Source organism: Canis lupus, chromosome 13 (genome assembly GCF_048164855.1).
Source record: "Canis lupus baileyi chromosome 13, mCanLup2.hap1, whole genome shotgun sequence".
NCBI classification, from domain to species: domain Eukaryota; kingdom Metazoa; phylum Chordata; class Mammalia; order Carnivora; family Canidae; genus Canis; species Canis lupus.
The window spans coordinates 51530618-51548372 of NC_132850.1; the positions used below are offsets into that span (position 1 = coordinate 51530618).

Sequence of the window (17755 nt, forward strand, 5' to 3'; positions counted from 1 at the left end):
ACACTGAAAATAGTTGTTTTTTGAGAATATGTAAAATAAAACAAGGTGAGCCAGATTTAGTTTGAAATTACCATCCAAGTAAACAAATACTGAAATATTACTGATTAGAAAAATCACAAACACTATAATATATGTAACTTTAAAATAAAATTGTTTGGGGATGGAGGTAGTGCTTATAATAATAATATATAAAATCCTGACCTCAATAAATCAAAATACAAATCAAGCTATAGCTAAGACTGGTTTAAACAATTTTTAAGATAACTCTAATTGTAGGAGTGGAACTTTCATAAATTTTTCTTTTTTTTCAAGTTTAAAGTATTTATAACTCTATTTACAAAAATGCAGCCCATGAGGATTTGACACAAATAAATTGCAACATTAATTCAAGCAGTAAAAGTTTTTTTCATCCCTACTAATTGGGCCAAATTAGTTATCGGATAAATATAAGTGCATATGTACATATCTACCAGTATATAATAAATATACAAACATAAAGAGTTTGACAAAATAACACAAGCTGAGTTTTATTTATCCTAGCCACAGAACAATGAAGATGGGAATTGTGCTTGTTTGCTCTTCTGAAGTTCATATTGCTATAGAGCTATCAAACTTAATAGATATACCAAAACACTCTTTATAATACCTCTATACAGACAAGCAATACCTGTAACAATTTGACAAAGTTGGTAAGTCACTCTGGAGTTCATTCTGATTTATTCAGAAATCCACTAATCTTTACACTTCATGCTTCAAATCCAAAATAAACTATCAGTAAGCATCTTGAATTCATACGCAGAAGTTTCCTTTCAAAATTCTGTTATAAATTTTTTATAGCAATCCCTCCAATAAGGTAAGGAAAATATAAAAAATAATGTTGACCTCAAGAAAAATGAAGCAGCAACTATGACCCAGGAAAGAATTTAACATGGAAAAAGAATGAAATCAATTTTCCCTTAGTTTAAGGCCTGGACTCCTTCACTCTTCTACTTTATCTAGTTCTATATTTACTGCTGCTGGTTGTGATGTTCAAATATATTTACCTGATTTGAGAAAAATTTTCTATAGGTGCGGTATATCAATCTTATATTTTAGTACTAAAATAACCTTTCAAGGTTTGTTTAAAATTCTAGAATTAATTTCTTACATTGTTCATGACTTAAGTTTAGTCATGACCAAAAAGGCTAAAGGCTAAGAAGTAAAAAAGTGAATCAACAACAACAACAAAAAACATTAATAGCAGGAAGCCATATGTTTAGAACTAGAAGGGAACTTGGAAGTCATGTAATCTAATTCCCCTTCATTTGTGAAACGAACATGAGCTTTGGAATTGGAGAAACTTGAGTTTCAACACCAGCTTTGCCATTATTAGAGTGCAGCCTTGGTAGGGGTTATTTGACTTTATGAGTTCTGTTTTTTGTAATGGTAATTATCTTTTACTTTACCAACCTAAACCACAGAGTCATCACGAGGATCTAGTAGATGCCCAGGGTATAAAAGATGTCCTATAAAATAATAACTGTTACCAACAGGAGAGAAAGGTGATGTAGAGAATTAAATGTTAAAAAAAAAGAGAGAGAGAGAGAGAGAGAATTAAATGTTTTGCTCAGGGTTATACAGCTATATTAGAACCTTAATACCCTGGTCCCAAGTTTACTACTTTTAACTGATTTCTATTAGATAAGTGATAGCTCAAAATAAGCTATAAAAAAAAATAGTCAGACATTACTAAAGAAAAAAAAAGTGTCCTATTTTGCAAATAGCAATTATACATGCAAACTCTAAATCGTGATTATTCAGTTTGCAGAATAATTATCTGGGTCCATATGACTATGCTTCTGCTACATGTGGGAAATTTGAGGCAAAGACATGGTAGTGATTGGGGAAAAAGTGAAAGAAACTGAAAGATTTCGGTTAAAAGAAAACCATTAAGAAATAATCACCTATTTCCCAATATTTGCAAAATGCTACTAAAGACAAATTAGAACATTACAATAATAGCCTTTCACCCCCACCCCCAAGATACTTAAAATCCAGCTGGCAAGAAACTAGTAGAGTATCTATAGTGCCAAATTGGGTAGGATAGGGGGTCAGAAAATGAAGAAATCATTCAAATAGTCTGAGAAGATGTCATATAAAACAGTCTTGTTTCTAAGCTTAAAAGACAGAATTTTGGTAGATGTTGAGTAAAAAGGAAATTACTGTCTGTGGACCAAAGATATTCGTGGAACTACCACGGCCCTCAGCTTGAAGAATTAACAACATCTGTAAGACTTCTAGTAGTCATTGGTCTTATAAGGTTCGTTAGGGTGTAACCTATTTAGTAATATATCTCCTAATGCAAACATTTAATAATACTGTTAAAATATTCTTTAACTTACTAGTGATGGTTTCTTCAAAAGTACTTTCTGCCATGACTCATTCTCCCATTTTAGGGATAATATGTGTCTTTCTGTACAAGGAGAACTTTATTGTGTGGGTGTAAGGACTGTTGACTTTTTATTTAGTTATAAACACTGACTAATAAAGGGGTCCTTCTGTTTCAGCAGGCACTTACACCAGATCATACAGACAAGCAGCTTGTTCTCTTGAATACAGGGGGGAATGATGCACAAAGAAGAGATCTGATAAATATTCATTCACACCTTATAATCTCCCAAAAACTTGATGAAAAGACAATAAAAAACATAACTCAGGGCAGTAGGCTATATGATTCATTGACTTTCATCAATATGTGGGAAAAGGGCCTCTGGTATTCAAAAACGAATGACTTGCTTGGAAAATTAAGGTTTGTCTTGTTCTACTCCCACCTCTTTCTCCTGATTCCCTCCCCTTCCAACCCCCAGACTCAAGCCTCCTTTTAAGGAAAATTCTTCATTGTAGAAAATGTTAAAGTCAGAGAAACTGTTCATCATGTCCAGAACTAGGGGAAGGGCTACTGTAAAGTAGAAGGTACCTATGATTCAAACACATGATATAAAGAATATACATGCAAATATTTAAGTGTCTGTGTGCATGCATAGAGAAAAGCCTATGTAAATACATAAAAATGTTCACAATGGTCATCTAAGTGGCTTAATAAGAGCTTTTCCCTCTTTCATCTTACTTGTCAATAAACAAATTCACTTGCATAACCTTTTGAGCACTTACTATGTGCTAATATCTGTTCTAGGCTCTACGTATAAGGTAGCAAGCAATGCAGATGAGCTTTCTAATTTCATATAGTTTACATTTGGGGGGAGAGGGAAGACCCATAATAAGTAAACTAACACATGAATAAGACAATTTCATATAATGCTTAGTTCTAAGAGAGAAATAAAACAAGGTGCTATGAAAGAAGTAGGTACTAAGGGTAGTAGAGAAGTGTGGCTAATTTTGAATGGCATATTCCAGGAAACAACTTTTAAGTCAAACTGAGAGAGTAGAGCCTAGGATCAGCAAGAATAAGACCAGTCTGGCTAGGATGAAGTGACTGGTACAAGACGATGTCAGACAGGTAACCAAGGGCCAGATTATGTAGGATCTTGTAAGTCATGGTCAAGAGTTCAGATTTAATTCAAAGTGCAACATGAAGTCATTAGAGGATGTCTAGAATGAGAGTAAACATGACACAACTTTTGTATATAGATTTGCCTATAATCTTTATATTTACAAAAATGTATATAAAATTAAAGATTGCTCACAACAAAGTAATTCTCACTTGCTGAAATTAGAGATACAGAGAAAAGAATATATAACTGTATTTGAACTCTTTTCAACTCTTTCATGCAGCAATTACTCTTCCATTTCCATCATACTTACTCTCAAACTCAGCACCTATTCAAAAAGATTCCTAAACTTAGGAAAGAGAATTGGAATAGCAGGTAATAATTAATCTGTACCATGTGCCAAGCACTATTCTAAATCTTTATATCTAGTAACTCAATTCTATAGAATGGAGGAGTATCTATTGTGTCATATCTCTATTTCCTTGCTCTTCCACTTTCTATGTTCCAATTTTATCTTTACATTTGATAATTTATTCTTTTTGAGAAAAAGATGTTGGTCTCAGATCTCTGTAGATGGACAAGGCCTCTGTCAGCCTTATTTTAGCAAATGGTAAAAAGATATGGTTACCTTTAGTTATTCGAGACAAAGGGATTTTACCCAAGGTACACTTTTTACATCTCTGTGATCATAAAAAATTCTGGAACATAATCACAGAATCTCAAAGTTGGAAAAAAGCCTTCAACTAAAGCTTAGTATAGCCTTACACACAATCCTACTCAGGTATACCCTCATTAGCATGTAGTCATCTAAGATCTGCTTAATCTAAAATATGTATTATTCTCAACTCTGTAATCTTCTACTGGTTCGTTTCCCAATTCTGATAATTATGTCCAATTATAAAATTTGACTAGCAGATAAAGTCCAGATTCTCACTTATTGTAGTTTTTAAAATATAACATCTCATCTCAGTCATCTTATGAATTTTCCAGAAGAATTCAAAATGAGAAGAGATAACTTTAACTGATCTTTTAAAACTCTAGTTATGAATAAACAAACAAACAAATAAATAAATAAATAATAAAACAAACTCTAGTTATGAATCAAAGCCAGTGGACTTGAACTTATTTCACTTATTCAAAAACACTTAAAATTAATAAGTGTTGGGTGCTAGGGCAGTAAGAAATATATATCACCCCAGGTTCTTACTCTAGAAAGTGTGCATCATGGTGATCTTTAATAAATTTTTTTTACTTAAAGTAGCTTGCCTACTCTTTAAGTATTTGTGTTTGATGTAGCTGTCAAGTAGGAAAGAACCTAGTAATCATGCCCCCACTACATTTAAAAAGGAGGATTCTAAAGATGCATTTTCGAAACATCAATTTACATTTTAAAGCAATTACTGTATATATAATTTAACAAACCACATTCTTTGCTTTGAAAGAATCAAGAATTATCTGACTAGCATAATGCCTACATGATCCCCTGGCTTTTCAGGAAATTCCAACAGACTATGAAGATTCAGTAAATAAAAGTAGAGTACAAAAAAAAATGCTATAAATAGATGGGTCATGAGTAGGGTTTGACATAATTTTGCCTGTCGTGGAAGTATTTTCAAAATAATTATTAATCTGAAAAGGTAACAAACTATAGTAGTTTTTTTATTTGCAGTGAACTATAAGAACAATGGTCAGAAGCACTTTGGCATCTTGGCAAAACTACTATAATAGAAATATTTTATTCATTTTCTTTATTAAAAAGCTCCTTCATATCTAAGAACATATTTGTCTATAAATACTCAAAGCCTCTAAATGTTTAAAAACTAACTTTGAAAGTATGCCACACTTGATACATGATTCTAAAGAGTTCTTTCTGCAGGACGGATATCATGAGTTTCCTTCCAGCTGTGTGAACTCATGGTATGTAATGATGGCACAATGACTAATAAACAAATGTGCATTACAATTTAAGATCTGCTCTGTGCACACAGCTGGTCTGTTGAAAACTGTTACATGGTGATTTGAGAACACTCTTGGAAAACTGAATCTTAAATTCTTTTTGAGTCAATACATGTTCAAACTTTTACAACATGAAAAAAAAATCCTATGAGGAACAACTTAAATCTAATACACATAAAGTCAAAGCTAGCAAAAAGATGTTGAACTATGGAATATTCTTAAAGTTGTAATATTTTGTTAGCCCTTGGGATAAAGACACATACACACACACAAACCCTTCTTCATTTTCAGCCCTTCCTTTAAAGTTATTCTATCAAGAGATAAAACAGCATATTAAGAACATATTTTTCAAGAGATGTTAAATGGAGACGTTAATCATCATGATCACAATGTAGGGAGTATATTAACATTAACTGGTATTTTAAAGATATCTTTATTCAACTAGCTTTTATTAGACAATTGCAAAAAACGGATTCTGTTAGACCAAGATGTAAGTTACTCTCCAATTCATTTCTTTCAAAGACTTTAACTTTGTGAAACGTACTATATTTGTTTTTCTATATAGGTAGCATAGAAAAAGGAAATTACTGTGAGAAAAACTTCTGGTGAGACTCTAACCCCAAATTCCACTGTAATATTATTAGTCTCACCCAAATGAATCCTGCTTCATATAAGGGTTCCCTGTTTTCTAAACGATGAAACAAGATGGGAAGAAAAAACTAAACAGTGACTCAAACATTTTATTTTGATAGATCTACATCTGCTACATTCAAGAAATATTTAGCCAGGGTTCTTGAAAGCCAGACACAAAGCAAAAAGTAGGCAAAATTGAGCAAGATATAATCTCTATCCTGGAAGAACTCCCAATTCAGGGGGGAAGGACAGTCAATAAAAAATTACAGATCAATATAATTGATAAATGGAATTGCTCAATTCATATGACAATGCATAGAGCTAGAAAGAGGAAGAGATACTTTCAAGAAACACAAGGCAATATTTTAAGCCTAAAGAAAGAAAAGGGAAAATAAACACTATACTTAATCTGATTTGAGTGTTCGTTTACTGCCCACCATCAAAAATACCGTGAACTAATTCAAGCTTGAATAATCAACTGTGGGCAGCCCCGGTGGCTTAGCGGTTTAGTGCTGCCTTCAGCCCAGGGCATGATCCTGGAGACCCAGGATCAAGTCCCATGTCAGGCTCCCTACACGAAGCCTGCTTCCCCCCTTACCCCCCCCCTTCTCTCTCTCTCTCTGTCCCTAATTAAAAAAAAAAATCTTTAAAAAGAATAAGCAACTTTTTTTTTTTAAAGAAGTTCTCTTAAGAAAATTAAGTATACAGAGAACTTACAAGCACTCTTCAAGGTACTTATATAAATTCACTGAAGCTGTCTAATGACCCTATGAAGTACATGCTATTATTCCATTTTACAGATGAGGCGCAGAGAGTTTTGATAACCTCCCCAAGGGCATATAACTACTAAATAGGATGGCTAGGATTTGAACACAGACAAATCTTGGTCTCCAGTTTATAGAAAATGAAAATAAGGTTTCTACATACATAGCAAGTAGTATTGGTAGTTAAGAAATCTCTAGGATGTTTCCTGAGCTATTTCAGTATGCAAATGTGCGATGTGTAGATGAAATCTGTGTTAAGTCACAGAAGACACGAGAAAGAAGAGACAAAGTAGGTAGCTAATTGTATACTCTGATACACTTTACTTCTGGGAATTTACCAAGAGCAGCCTGACAAAGAATTAATTCACTACTGCAATGCCTCCTTGGTGAAGCCTTGTTCCTGTTATCTTTGACATTATATTGAGAGTAAAGCAGGCATCAGTAGGCATAGTGAAAGAAAATCTGATGAAAGGTGCTTACAATAATATATGGGTTTTGCTTCCTTTTCTAACTCCCCCCGCCCCGAACTATATCCTATCCTCTCCTTCATGCCGTATACTTTATATCTCTAAAACATGAAATAATGAAAAAAAAAAAAAGCTTAGAACAGAACACACCAAGTAACTCACTGGAAAGACCTTGTGAAAAGGTACTAGGTCTTTCTCCCTTACCCAAATGATCTGAAAACTACAGAAAACTGGCAAAAGTTATGTATCCCAACACTAAAGAAACTGTTTTAAATGCTGTTATTACGACCTCAAAACACTTAATGGGGAATTATGACTTCTACTTGACTTTAAATTTTTTAGTTTAATAAGACAGCCTAAAATATTTATTAACTAAGTAATAGTTGGGGGGGGGGGTTCAGAGTATGTATACAACATATACTTCAATATGTGGTTATCACTTTGGTCCTGTTTCTTAATTTCATCACATAGATCTTTTTGGTTTGTTTGTTTGTTTGTTTGTTTGTTTTTTAAGATTTTATTTATTTATTCATGAGAGGCACAGAGAAAGCGAGAGGCAGAGACACAGGCAGAGGGAGAAGCAGGCTCCATGCAGGGAGCCCGACGTGGGACTCGATCCTGTGTCTCCAGGATTAGGCCCCAGGCTGAAGGCGGCGCTAAACCACTGAGCCACCCAGGCTGCCCCACACAGATCTTTTTGTAAGGGCCAATCTATCTTTTAAAAAATGTCAATTTCAGCCATGTGTAGTTATCACTCCCTAGGAGTAAATATTAGTGTTGATACATACCTCCATGATTCTATCCTACATTGTTTCAACTAATTATTTCTATTCTATCTGGGATACATAATTACAACCAATGTAGATTTAAATGGTTATTTAGGAGCTTTCACAATATGGTAGGAGAGGAAGACAAATGAAACAAAACAAGGCAAAAGCAAGACTGTGGTAAACACTGCAGTGTTAGGACAACGCATCCATCATGTTAAGTTTTGGGGCTAGTCCGGGGGTTCGGAGAAGACTCCTCTGAAGGAATGACTAAAGTGTGTTGTGGTGGGGGAAGGGCATCCCTATGGCTGCAGTGCCCAGAATACCAGTTCTACAGATAGTGCAAAATGAGGCTAGAGAAGTACACAAGACCTAGGTTATGCAAGATCTCATACAGGATTTTGGTCTTTGCTGTAGGAGTAATGAAAAGCTAATGCTGGACATGGTCACAGGAAGGGAATAATCAGATATGTCTCTTGAAAAATCATTCTAAATGTAATGTTAAAACCAGAATGGAAGTGAGAGTGGATGTGGAGAGACTGTCAGGAAGTTACTTCACCAGGCCAGGCAAGAGATAATAGTCGCTTAGACTAGCTAGGTGCAACAAAGACAGATGGAAGTGAACATTTAAGAGATGTTTAGGATACAAAACTGATAGGATTTGGTGACAGATCAATTAGTCATAAAGAGTAAAGGAGGAGGAATTATCAAGGATGACACCTAGGTTTCTTATGCAACTGGATGGGACATGAGAGAGGATACTGGACAAGAGTCGGTGTTTGCTTGTTTTTCTTTCCTGGGGGAGGGAGGGTGACAAACTACATGTTTGATCCTATGTGGTTTGAGATATCCAGGTGAGGATATGCTCCAACTAGCTCCAGAGCTCAGAACAAAGGTCTAGATTGGAGACGAAAATATGGGAACCATCCATGTATAGGTCATTTCAAATTCCCTTCTCAGGGCCACCTTCTCCCCATTCTAAAGCTGTTAATCACAGTGCTTGAACCAATGCCTTGTCACAGTGTAGACACATTAATTATTTGTCCATCTTTCCCCCATTTAACTGCAAATTCCATGAAAGCAGTGACCACTTCTATTTTGATTCTTTTACCTCATCTCCTCACATAGTCCTTATGCTTATCAGGGTATCAATAAATAATATTTACATGAGATAATGAACAACATAGCACTCACTTTAATCAATAATGACAGAATTACAGAAATAACTGGAAATTATTAATTTTCAGCATAATTTGAAAAACTCATAATTTTCAGTATAAGGAAAGGTAATATAGGTGAACAACACATTTTATATATTTATTATTTATTTAGTACTGTGTTATAAATAGTATTATTTATAGTATCTTATATATTTATATACATATATTTCCCCTTCAGGGAAGAGTATTAAAATTTTCTGGATATTTATCAGTTACACAATTAAAGCATAAACTAAACTGGAAGAAAATACATAGTTTGATATGCAACAAAATGCAATTATCTTTGCTATTAAAAGCCAACCTGGCTTAGGATTTCCTGTACCTTTAAAAATGCCCAACAGAATATAAACTTTTACTATTAAAAGGGATATACACACTTTTAACAACACTTAATGTACATCATTTCCCACAGATCTCAAAGTATTTTATTTATTCATTGGTATTAACACAACAGATAGCATTTTTGTATCTCCATTTTACTGACAAAGAAATCTTAAGCATGAAAGTTTTTCAGAGTTAACCAAAAGCATTAAAATATCACCTAAAAAAAAAACTTTGGCAATATATATTTTAATCTCTATGAACAAAATAACAGGCTAAGTGCCATTTCCATTAAAATTAAACTGAATACTGCATATTTTACATATAATTGGCTATCTTTATTTTGCTTTTTATCATGATCTCCCACTGAGACAGGATCTACCAAGAAACACTACAATTAATGAAAAAGATCAAAAGGAATAAGATCCTACTGAAATACTTTTTTTTTTAAAGCTACTGTTATTTCATTACTATTTCGTTTGGTTTTGTGAATATGAAAAGTTTACTGTAAGTAATAATTTTAACAAAAGATTCATTTTGGGATATAACATTCACTTCTAACTTTGAATGGAGATAGAACATAATTCATCTTAAACTTCAATGTAGTCAACAATATAAATAGGCATTTCTAAATCCTCTTTGGTTTTCATCTTCTAAGAAATATTTTAACATTTATATATTAAAGCTGAAGAATGTTATTACATTGCTCAAAGTATATATACTTCTGTATATAACCATAGTCTGGGAATTTTAAGTAATTATATTGAAAAGTACAAAATACAGTGCAAGACAATGACAGACAGTAGTGAACAGTATCAATGATTTTTAAATTACACTGAAGAGAAAATATTCTAAAATGAAAAAAGAAAAAACTGATAAAAATATTCTGGAAGAGGTTGTGGTTGGCCATTTATTACTTTTTTGTATTAGAGTTAATTAATATTCTAATAAGGTCTACAAAAAGCTGAACAACCTCTCAAGCTCTGAATTCATGGCACTGACCTTAGGACTTTTTCAGAATGATTTTTAATGCACTCTGTTATTAGTAAAACCTGTTCAAACACATGCCCCATCTGCCAGCACCCCATCTGCAAGAGAGCTTCTTATTCTTGTAGACAGTACAACTTCTGCTTGCTTCCTTCTCTTCTCTACATACCAGCTGTATGGTAATGAGTATGAGCAGCTGAAAATACTGCATGATAACAAAGCTAATATGAAAACGGCAGAACACTACTTCCCCTCAATGCAGCAGTTGCAGCATGAACACAGCAGATAAGCTACTATACAGAGGTGGGGTGGGTGAGAATTTCATTAATGTGTATGGGGGGGGTACTATATGGGGTTTCCACATAATTAAAAAATAAAGAGAACTAGCACACCAAAGAAAGATCTCAATTCTAAGCATTTTTGTTAAGACTTGTGAATCAATTCTTTAACGGTCTCAATTCTTATATAGTAATGATATTCCAGGGGCCATTTTGACAAGCTAGTTTTCAAAGATGTTAACAAGTATGTTCCACTTCCTAATTAACTTATTTTGGGGCCTCTAGGGAAAGAAGTGGAGTCAGAGCTTAAAATCATAATGAAAACTATTTGCTAGACATTTTAGCAGCTTACATGTAAATCGATAAACTGTTTTTAATTCATATACAGCCTTTTGTTTTAATTTAATGGTATTTGAAGCCAACATATTTATTCTAAACATCTGAGAAACTCCAAACAAAATACTAAGATAGACATGTTACCTTAATTTAGTAAGACATAATGGGGTTAATTTTTAAACATATGATAGTCACACTGAATGAATCTACATAACGAAAGTAGAACCAAATCACATTAATTTTTTACGTGCAGTAGCTTTCCATTTAGAGATTAACAGTCACTCAGGAAACTGTTTAAGAAAAATGACTATTCAAAATTGGTGCTATGCATTTTCTTTCACAATTTGAAGAAACTAAATGTGAAAAAAATATTCAAAACACTAACTTTAAAAGAAATAAGTACTATCATGTCAGGAGAATTAATTATAATTTTTACCAACATATCTAAAAAACTATTTTGTGGACCTCATAACAGTTATTAAAGTTTTTATTATATAATCATACTTTGTATAAGTTATTTCATTTTATTCTTACAACAACCCTATGAAGTAGGTACTTATATTATCTCATTTAACGAGGCTTATTAAGTGGTGAAGCTAAGAATATAATACCAAATTTAAATGACTATCATCTATGCTGTTAAGCACTCCACTATTCTGATATAAACTCCATAAGGGTGAGGACTGGAGTCTGTTTTCATTCACTGTGGTGGTAACTCCAAATGCCTAAAGCAGTTCTTGACTCACAGAAGTTACTGAATGAATAAATGGAAAAGAAAACTACTCAGTTGTTTTTAAGCGTAAATCAATTTAAATGGAAAAAAACCTATCAACTATCAACTTTGTAATAACCCTAATCATTTTGATACTGAAAAAAATACCTGAATCTTAAAAAAAGACTATTTAGTAATCTAAGTTTTGTTCAGTTGTCAGATTGAAAAATTACGACTTTACTTAAAAAATTCTCATAGTTAAACCTCTGTGTTTGAAAAGATTGATACAGAATGACTAAGAGTAAAATTGCACAAATATTAGTGGTCACTTTGGCAGCACATATACTAAAACTGGAACGATACAGAGAAGACTAGCATAGCCACTGCATAAGGATGACATGCAAATTCATGAAGCATTCTCTATGTTTTTTTAAAAAGGAGGAAAACTGCACTGATTTTAATTATTTTGCTATTTTTGCAAAGCCACTTACCTATCATTTTTATTGTCTAATGATAAAAGTGCACTTTTTTCTTGTTAAGTAGCTTAACATATTTCTTGACTTCAAATATAGATTAAGGCCATGAGCCTACATCATATAAAAGCTTTTGGATAATATACATAAGAACCTGAATTGAAAGAATAGTTTCAACTTAATGAAATAGTCCCATTCATCCTTTAAAAAGTAAGGCATATAGCTGCCTTTTTGCAAAGAAGAACGAACTTTTAACACTACTTACAGATTCAAAATCCCACAAATTCAGACAAGGTTTACAAAAACAGTACTATACTGCCCCTACATGTTCAAACTAGTAGTAACAATGACATTTGAAAATCTAAGGTGATAATGCAGAGATTTCTGTAGATTATTAGAAAAGCTGTTTAAGCTTAAATTGCTCCCAAGTGAACTCTATGAAATCACTCACACACAAAAATGTAATTAAATATAGGAATAACCCACAAGTTTCAATTTTCATTTTCACCACTAGCAAGGAGAAAAAATTTAAGAAAATTGCATCCAACATTACATTTTTTCTCTCAAAATAGATTTCTCTATTATTTTATGAAATATCATATAATAATGATAAATAACTAGCCATGTGATTTTGGAATCAGTATTAATGTATTAATGTTTGAGAAATACTCCTAATTGCTTTTCCTCTAGACCCAAATAAATGTCAATAAAATTTATAAATATAAACATAAACATTTAGGGATTTACCAAAGTCACAAGAGAAAACTTTATTAATCTTAGATTTACTTTTGAAAAAAAATCTATTTTACTTCTCACAACTTAGAAACAAAACATTGTACATGCAAATAAGTACATGCACTGCATCAATAGGTACTTATAAATGGAAATAATTGAACTGTAACTCCTAACATTTAGAATGTCATTGGCTTTACCGCAAATGGTAGTTCTTTCTGCTATTACATCTATGGTGAAATTTCTAATAAATTAAAAAAACCTTAAATTCTATCTATCATTATTTACACCTACCATAAACATATTTACTATTAACTATATCAACCATTATTTAACTGGTTTATACATGAGACACACATTAATTTATGCAACTTTCCACAAGTCAGAGATAGAGTCAAGAGCTCTAATTCTGACCCAGGAACAGCCCAGAAAGAAATCACTAGATGTGCCCATTAGGATATAAAGTTTCCTTTCAATAACATAAAAAGAATAAAAAGAATCATACTTGATCTTTCAGAACCTCAAAATACTATTCTGTACTAAATACTATCTAATAGTATTTGAAAACCAATAGATTATACATATAAAGTCACCAACATAGTCCTGTCAAGTCAAAGTGTGTCTGTACCTGCATGCACATGTATGTAGGCAGCCTTACATACATATGGAGAAGCTGTAAGACAAACTACCACCAGATGACTTAGTAAAGTGTACCAGTAAATAAGAGAGTCGGGTGAGACACCCCATACTGAACAGATCAAATATGCCATCCGCTTCTAGGTAGAATTCTCAGGGTCACTAAAGTGTTAAATTATAAAAAAAAAAAAAAAAAGTAGGACTGTTTCTGCTTTGTTCACTAGTGTATCTGAAGTGCCCAGAACTGTGCCTGGCAATTAATGGATGCTTATTTGTTGAATAAGTTAATTAATCCATGTTCCTCTGATTTTGATGTGTGATTGTAAAATGGGGACAATGAGTAAGTCTCCCAGAGACAGCCAAGTGTCCGTAGCCTCCTTAAGGAAAGGCAGGTTTCTGCCTTACTCATCTTTGTTACACTAGCAACACATACAGGGAGTTATGGAGAATACATATTAGCAGAATATAAATTAATTTAGTGGTATTAATTTTCTGTGAAAAAACTGGAAGAAGTAAAATAAGTGGTAGAGATTCTCATTCCTCATTTAATGTATAAAGTCTGCTAACAAGAGTTACATTTAATCACTGAAGAAAAATAAACTCTGAACTATCATATTAAATGGAGTTGCCTACAATAAGGTTAGTAAAATTTAGGTATTCATTTATATAATGTATGTTTTAAAGCATTTAAATATGCATGTACTCAGAGACTAAGGCTTTGACTACTTTGACATTTCAAAGTGTATTTCATTTTTTGTATGTGGGAGATAGCTGTAAAACTCAAAGGTCTGTGGAGTTAGTTCCACAATTTTGGAGAAAGCTGTGTTGCTGACTTCAGAACTTTTTGGAGTTTAGAAAAGCAATATGGTGCATATATATTACTGAACACTTCCAGTATATTATACATTAGTATTTTTTGCAGCAAAGTTAGGACTATTCAGATTAATAATAAAACTGACTATATCTTAGGTTACTTAGAGTTAGGTTTGGCTAACTTTAAAAAAATTCTTAGTTCTCAGGACTTGCTGGATATCTGGTCTGCAGACAAGGCACAGTTGGTTTATTTCATACTTGTTTGCCTTGCCAGGACTTAGTACCAAGTTTATTATTTTTTTAGCATATTTTTCATCTATCTCCCATACTACATCTTAATAGCCTGGCCCTGTAATGTTAAAGGTACTAAGTTATTTGAACAGATCGTTGTTTATCAACGAAAGAGATGACAATTGATGGCAGTTATTTCTACAATGTAGTTGTAGCCTTATAAATCACATCATAACTTGTTTTACAGTCGTATCTGACAACTAATAGGCACAACCTAATAAAGACATCACTTGACGAAAATATTTAGAAAGTAATGTTATCAGTAACTAAATACTGAGGCCATCATAAATTGTGAGAACAAATAAGAATTACACATTTAAAAACCCAGGACTACACAACAAAAGCTAACCCTTACAACATTTGGAAACTAAGGATCTGTTCACTCAACAAACCTTACCAAGGTCAGTGTATCACAGTGTTTGTGATGTTAGATCCAGATGTCTGAGGTAGAGTCTCAGTTCCATCACTTATTAGCTCTAAGACAAGTTAACTTTGCTATGCCTCAGATTCCTCATTTGTAAAATAGAGATAATATGATACAATACCTACTTCACAAGGTTATCTTAAAGATTATATGAGTTCATATGTGGCAGGTATGGTGCTTCCTCTGCATCTCAAGTTAGACTACTATTATTATTTTATTGTCATCAAAACATTCGCATAACTACCTTTCTGTTTCTATAAGGTAGAACCTAAGCTCCATGATGGCATACTATCTATCTAGTTCACTGTTAATATCCACAGGTTCTAGAAAATTTTGACTCTAAGTGTTCAATACATATTTTTTGGCTGTTATTAATAACTGAAAAATGTCATGTCAAGATATAAGCAAATAATTTGCAGCAATATAAATAATGTGATAAGCCAAGATGTGAGTGAACCCAACCAATAATACAAGTTCCTTCTGTCCATCACTTCTCTGATCATCTGCTTAGCAAATATCCTTCATGTTTTACTTCAAAGTTACTGTGAAGCCTTTCCTGAGTCATTTACTTTGAGACTTGGGTGACCCTCTCACGCTCCCACAGTACTTTGTACATGGGCACATTTAAGCAATTATCCTTTTGTACTGTGAAGATCTGTTTTTGGTTTTTACCACTAGACTACCTAATGCATAAAGGATTGTGATTTTTCACTTTTGTATATCTTCAGGTACAGGTGATGAAGAGTCATCACCTTTTTACTTATTGCTAGTACCTTGCATAGTACAGAGAGTAAGACCTCAAGAAAATTTATAATTTACATTGTTTACTCATGTTTATGCATGACACATGAAACATTCTTAAGAAGACAAAGACTGATAGGATTTAAAATAGAATGGTCTGATATGTGGTAACTAATTCCTTTATTGGTAAAATAAGTAGTGACAATAAAGCATATCAGATCAGTTGAAAATGACAATTTTCCCCCAGTTCCAATGGAATGTGTATGTAAGGAAAAGAGCCTTAGGAAGTCACATTTTAGTTTACTCAAAACAAAACAAAACAAAAACTCAGGTACTCTATTAAAATCTCTCTCCAGCCTTGTTCAAATCACCACCCTGTTCTTCCTTCTCTCCAACATATTGTAATATTTTTTATTTATTTCAGCACTTTCTGACATTTTTGGGCTACTGTAGAATCTCAAAAGTACCACTGAAATGACTTTACCCTATGTTTGTTTCTCCTTCGTTTTCAAAATTGGTAAGTAGTAATTACTTTTAAAATTAAGTGTCAAACTGTATCTGAGTTTATTTAAATTTAGAAAATGAAATATTCAAAATCACAGCTGCACAGTCATTTAAAACATTTAGTAAACAAAAACATGCCATATTCTTAACAGTACAAAAACTCCTTCAGAATCTTCCAAGTTTAACACATACTTCAACACATTAGTCATAAGAATATTTATATTAACCTTCTCCTGCATATCACTAGGAGCATAAAAAGACATTCAAGATAATTTCTGAACTCAAAGAGTTTATAGCCTAATTGAGGAGACAAGATAACTATATAAAGCTATCAAATAACATCACTAGGCAGTACACAATTTGCCTAAGGGCCAAATGTAACGCAACAATTACAGTATATTCCACTGATGGATGAGGACTACGGTGGATGCAATCAGTGCCAGGAGAAACATTCCAACCAGAGAGAGAAGCTAGACTGTGATGTCATGGAAAGGATCTAGAAAGAAAGAGGCACAAATGTAACTGGTGGACACCTGAATAGACCAGTCTAGGGAAGAGATGGAGGATGCTGGCTTTTTAAAGTTTCATATTTCTGTATGTTAGGGAAACATCCATCTATTTCTAATTGGCTAAGAGTTCCATGAAATGGATATTGAGTTTCATGAAATGCCTTTCAGGCATCAAGACATTTTAAAAGAGCAGACTTGCTACAACTACTTCCAATAAGAATTAATCATGGCTGGACTAGATTAAAAAAAAAAAAAAAAAAGGTAAACCTGGACTGGGGCTAACAGCAAAGCTATGTCAGAAATGTAAAACTAAGTAGTAGTGTTATAAGAAATAGGCAAGTATTTCTGGCAGCTGCTCTTGTTAGTATGAGAAGTACTCTTGTCGTAGATATTATTAATAGCAATATACTTTGGGAGAGGCTGTCATTTATACAGTGCAAATATCACACTAAAATTCAGAAATATAAAAGGATAAATTAAGGTGACACAAAAACTGAAATGATCCTAAGACTTGCAGTGAAAATAATGTAATAAATCATAAAGTTATACATACAGCTCATCTGTTTAGATAGAAACACAGATTTGAGTTTTAGAACTGGGAGGAGAAGAAAATTATAGTTGAAAATTATGTGGGTGATGGGTCCATGACAAATATTTTTCAGAAAGAATAAAAAATAAAATCACATGAACTAATAATTTCTTA

At 32.9% G+C, this 17755-nt stretch overlaps 1 protein-coding gene and 1 non-coding gene across 4 annotated transcripts in view; one reads left to right on the plus strand and one right to left on the minus strand.

The window, feature by feature from the left end:
* The window catches only part of FBXW7 (F-box and WD repeat domain containing 7), a 233766-nt gene that overhangs the window by 37423 nt on the left and 178588 nt on the right, over positions 1–17755 (minus strand). The window contains exon 3 of one of the 3 annotated variants that reach the window (XM_072773642.1): positions 5677–17039. The exons of the other annotated variants lie outside the window; for them this stretch is intronic. Within the exon in view, the coding sequence (XP_072629743.1) occupies positions 16977–17039 (63 nt within the window). The 3' untranslated portion in view covers positions 5677–16976. Of the gene's footprint in view, positions 1–5676; positions 17040–17755 lie in introns of those variants that run through there. 3 annotated transcript variants of the gene reach the window in all.
* LOC140603302 (U6 spliceosomal RNA) lies at positions 12251–12357 on the plus strand. Its single transcript, XR_012006300.1, has one exon. It is a non-coding gene; the product is annotated as a U6 spliceosomal RNA (small nuclear RNA).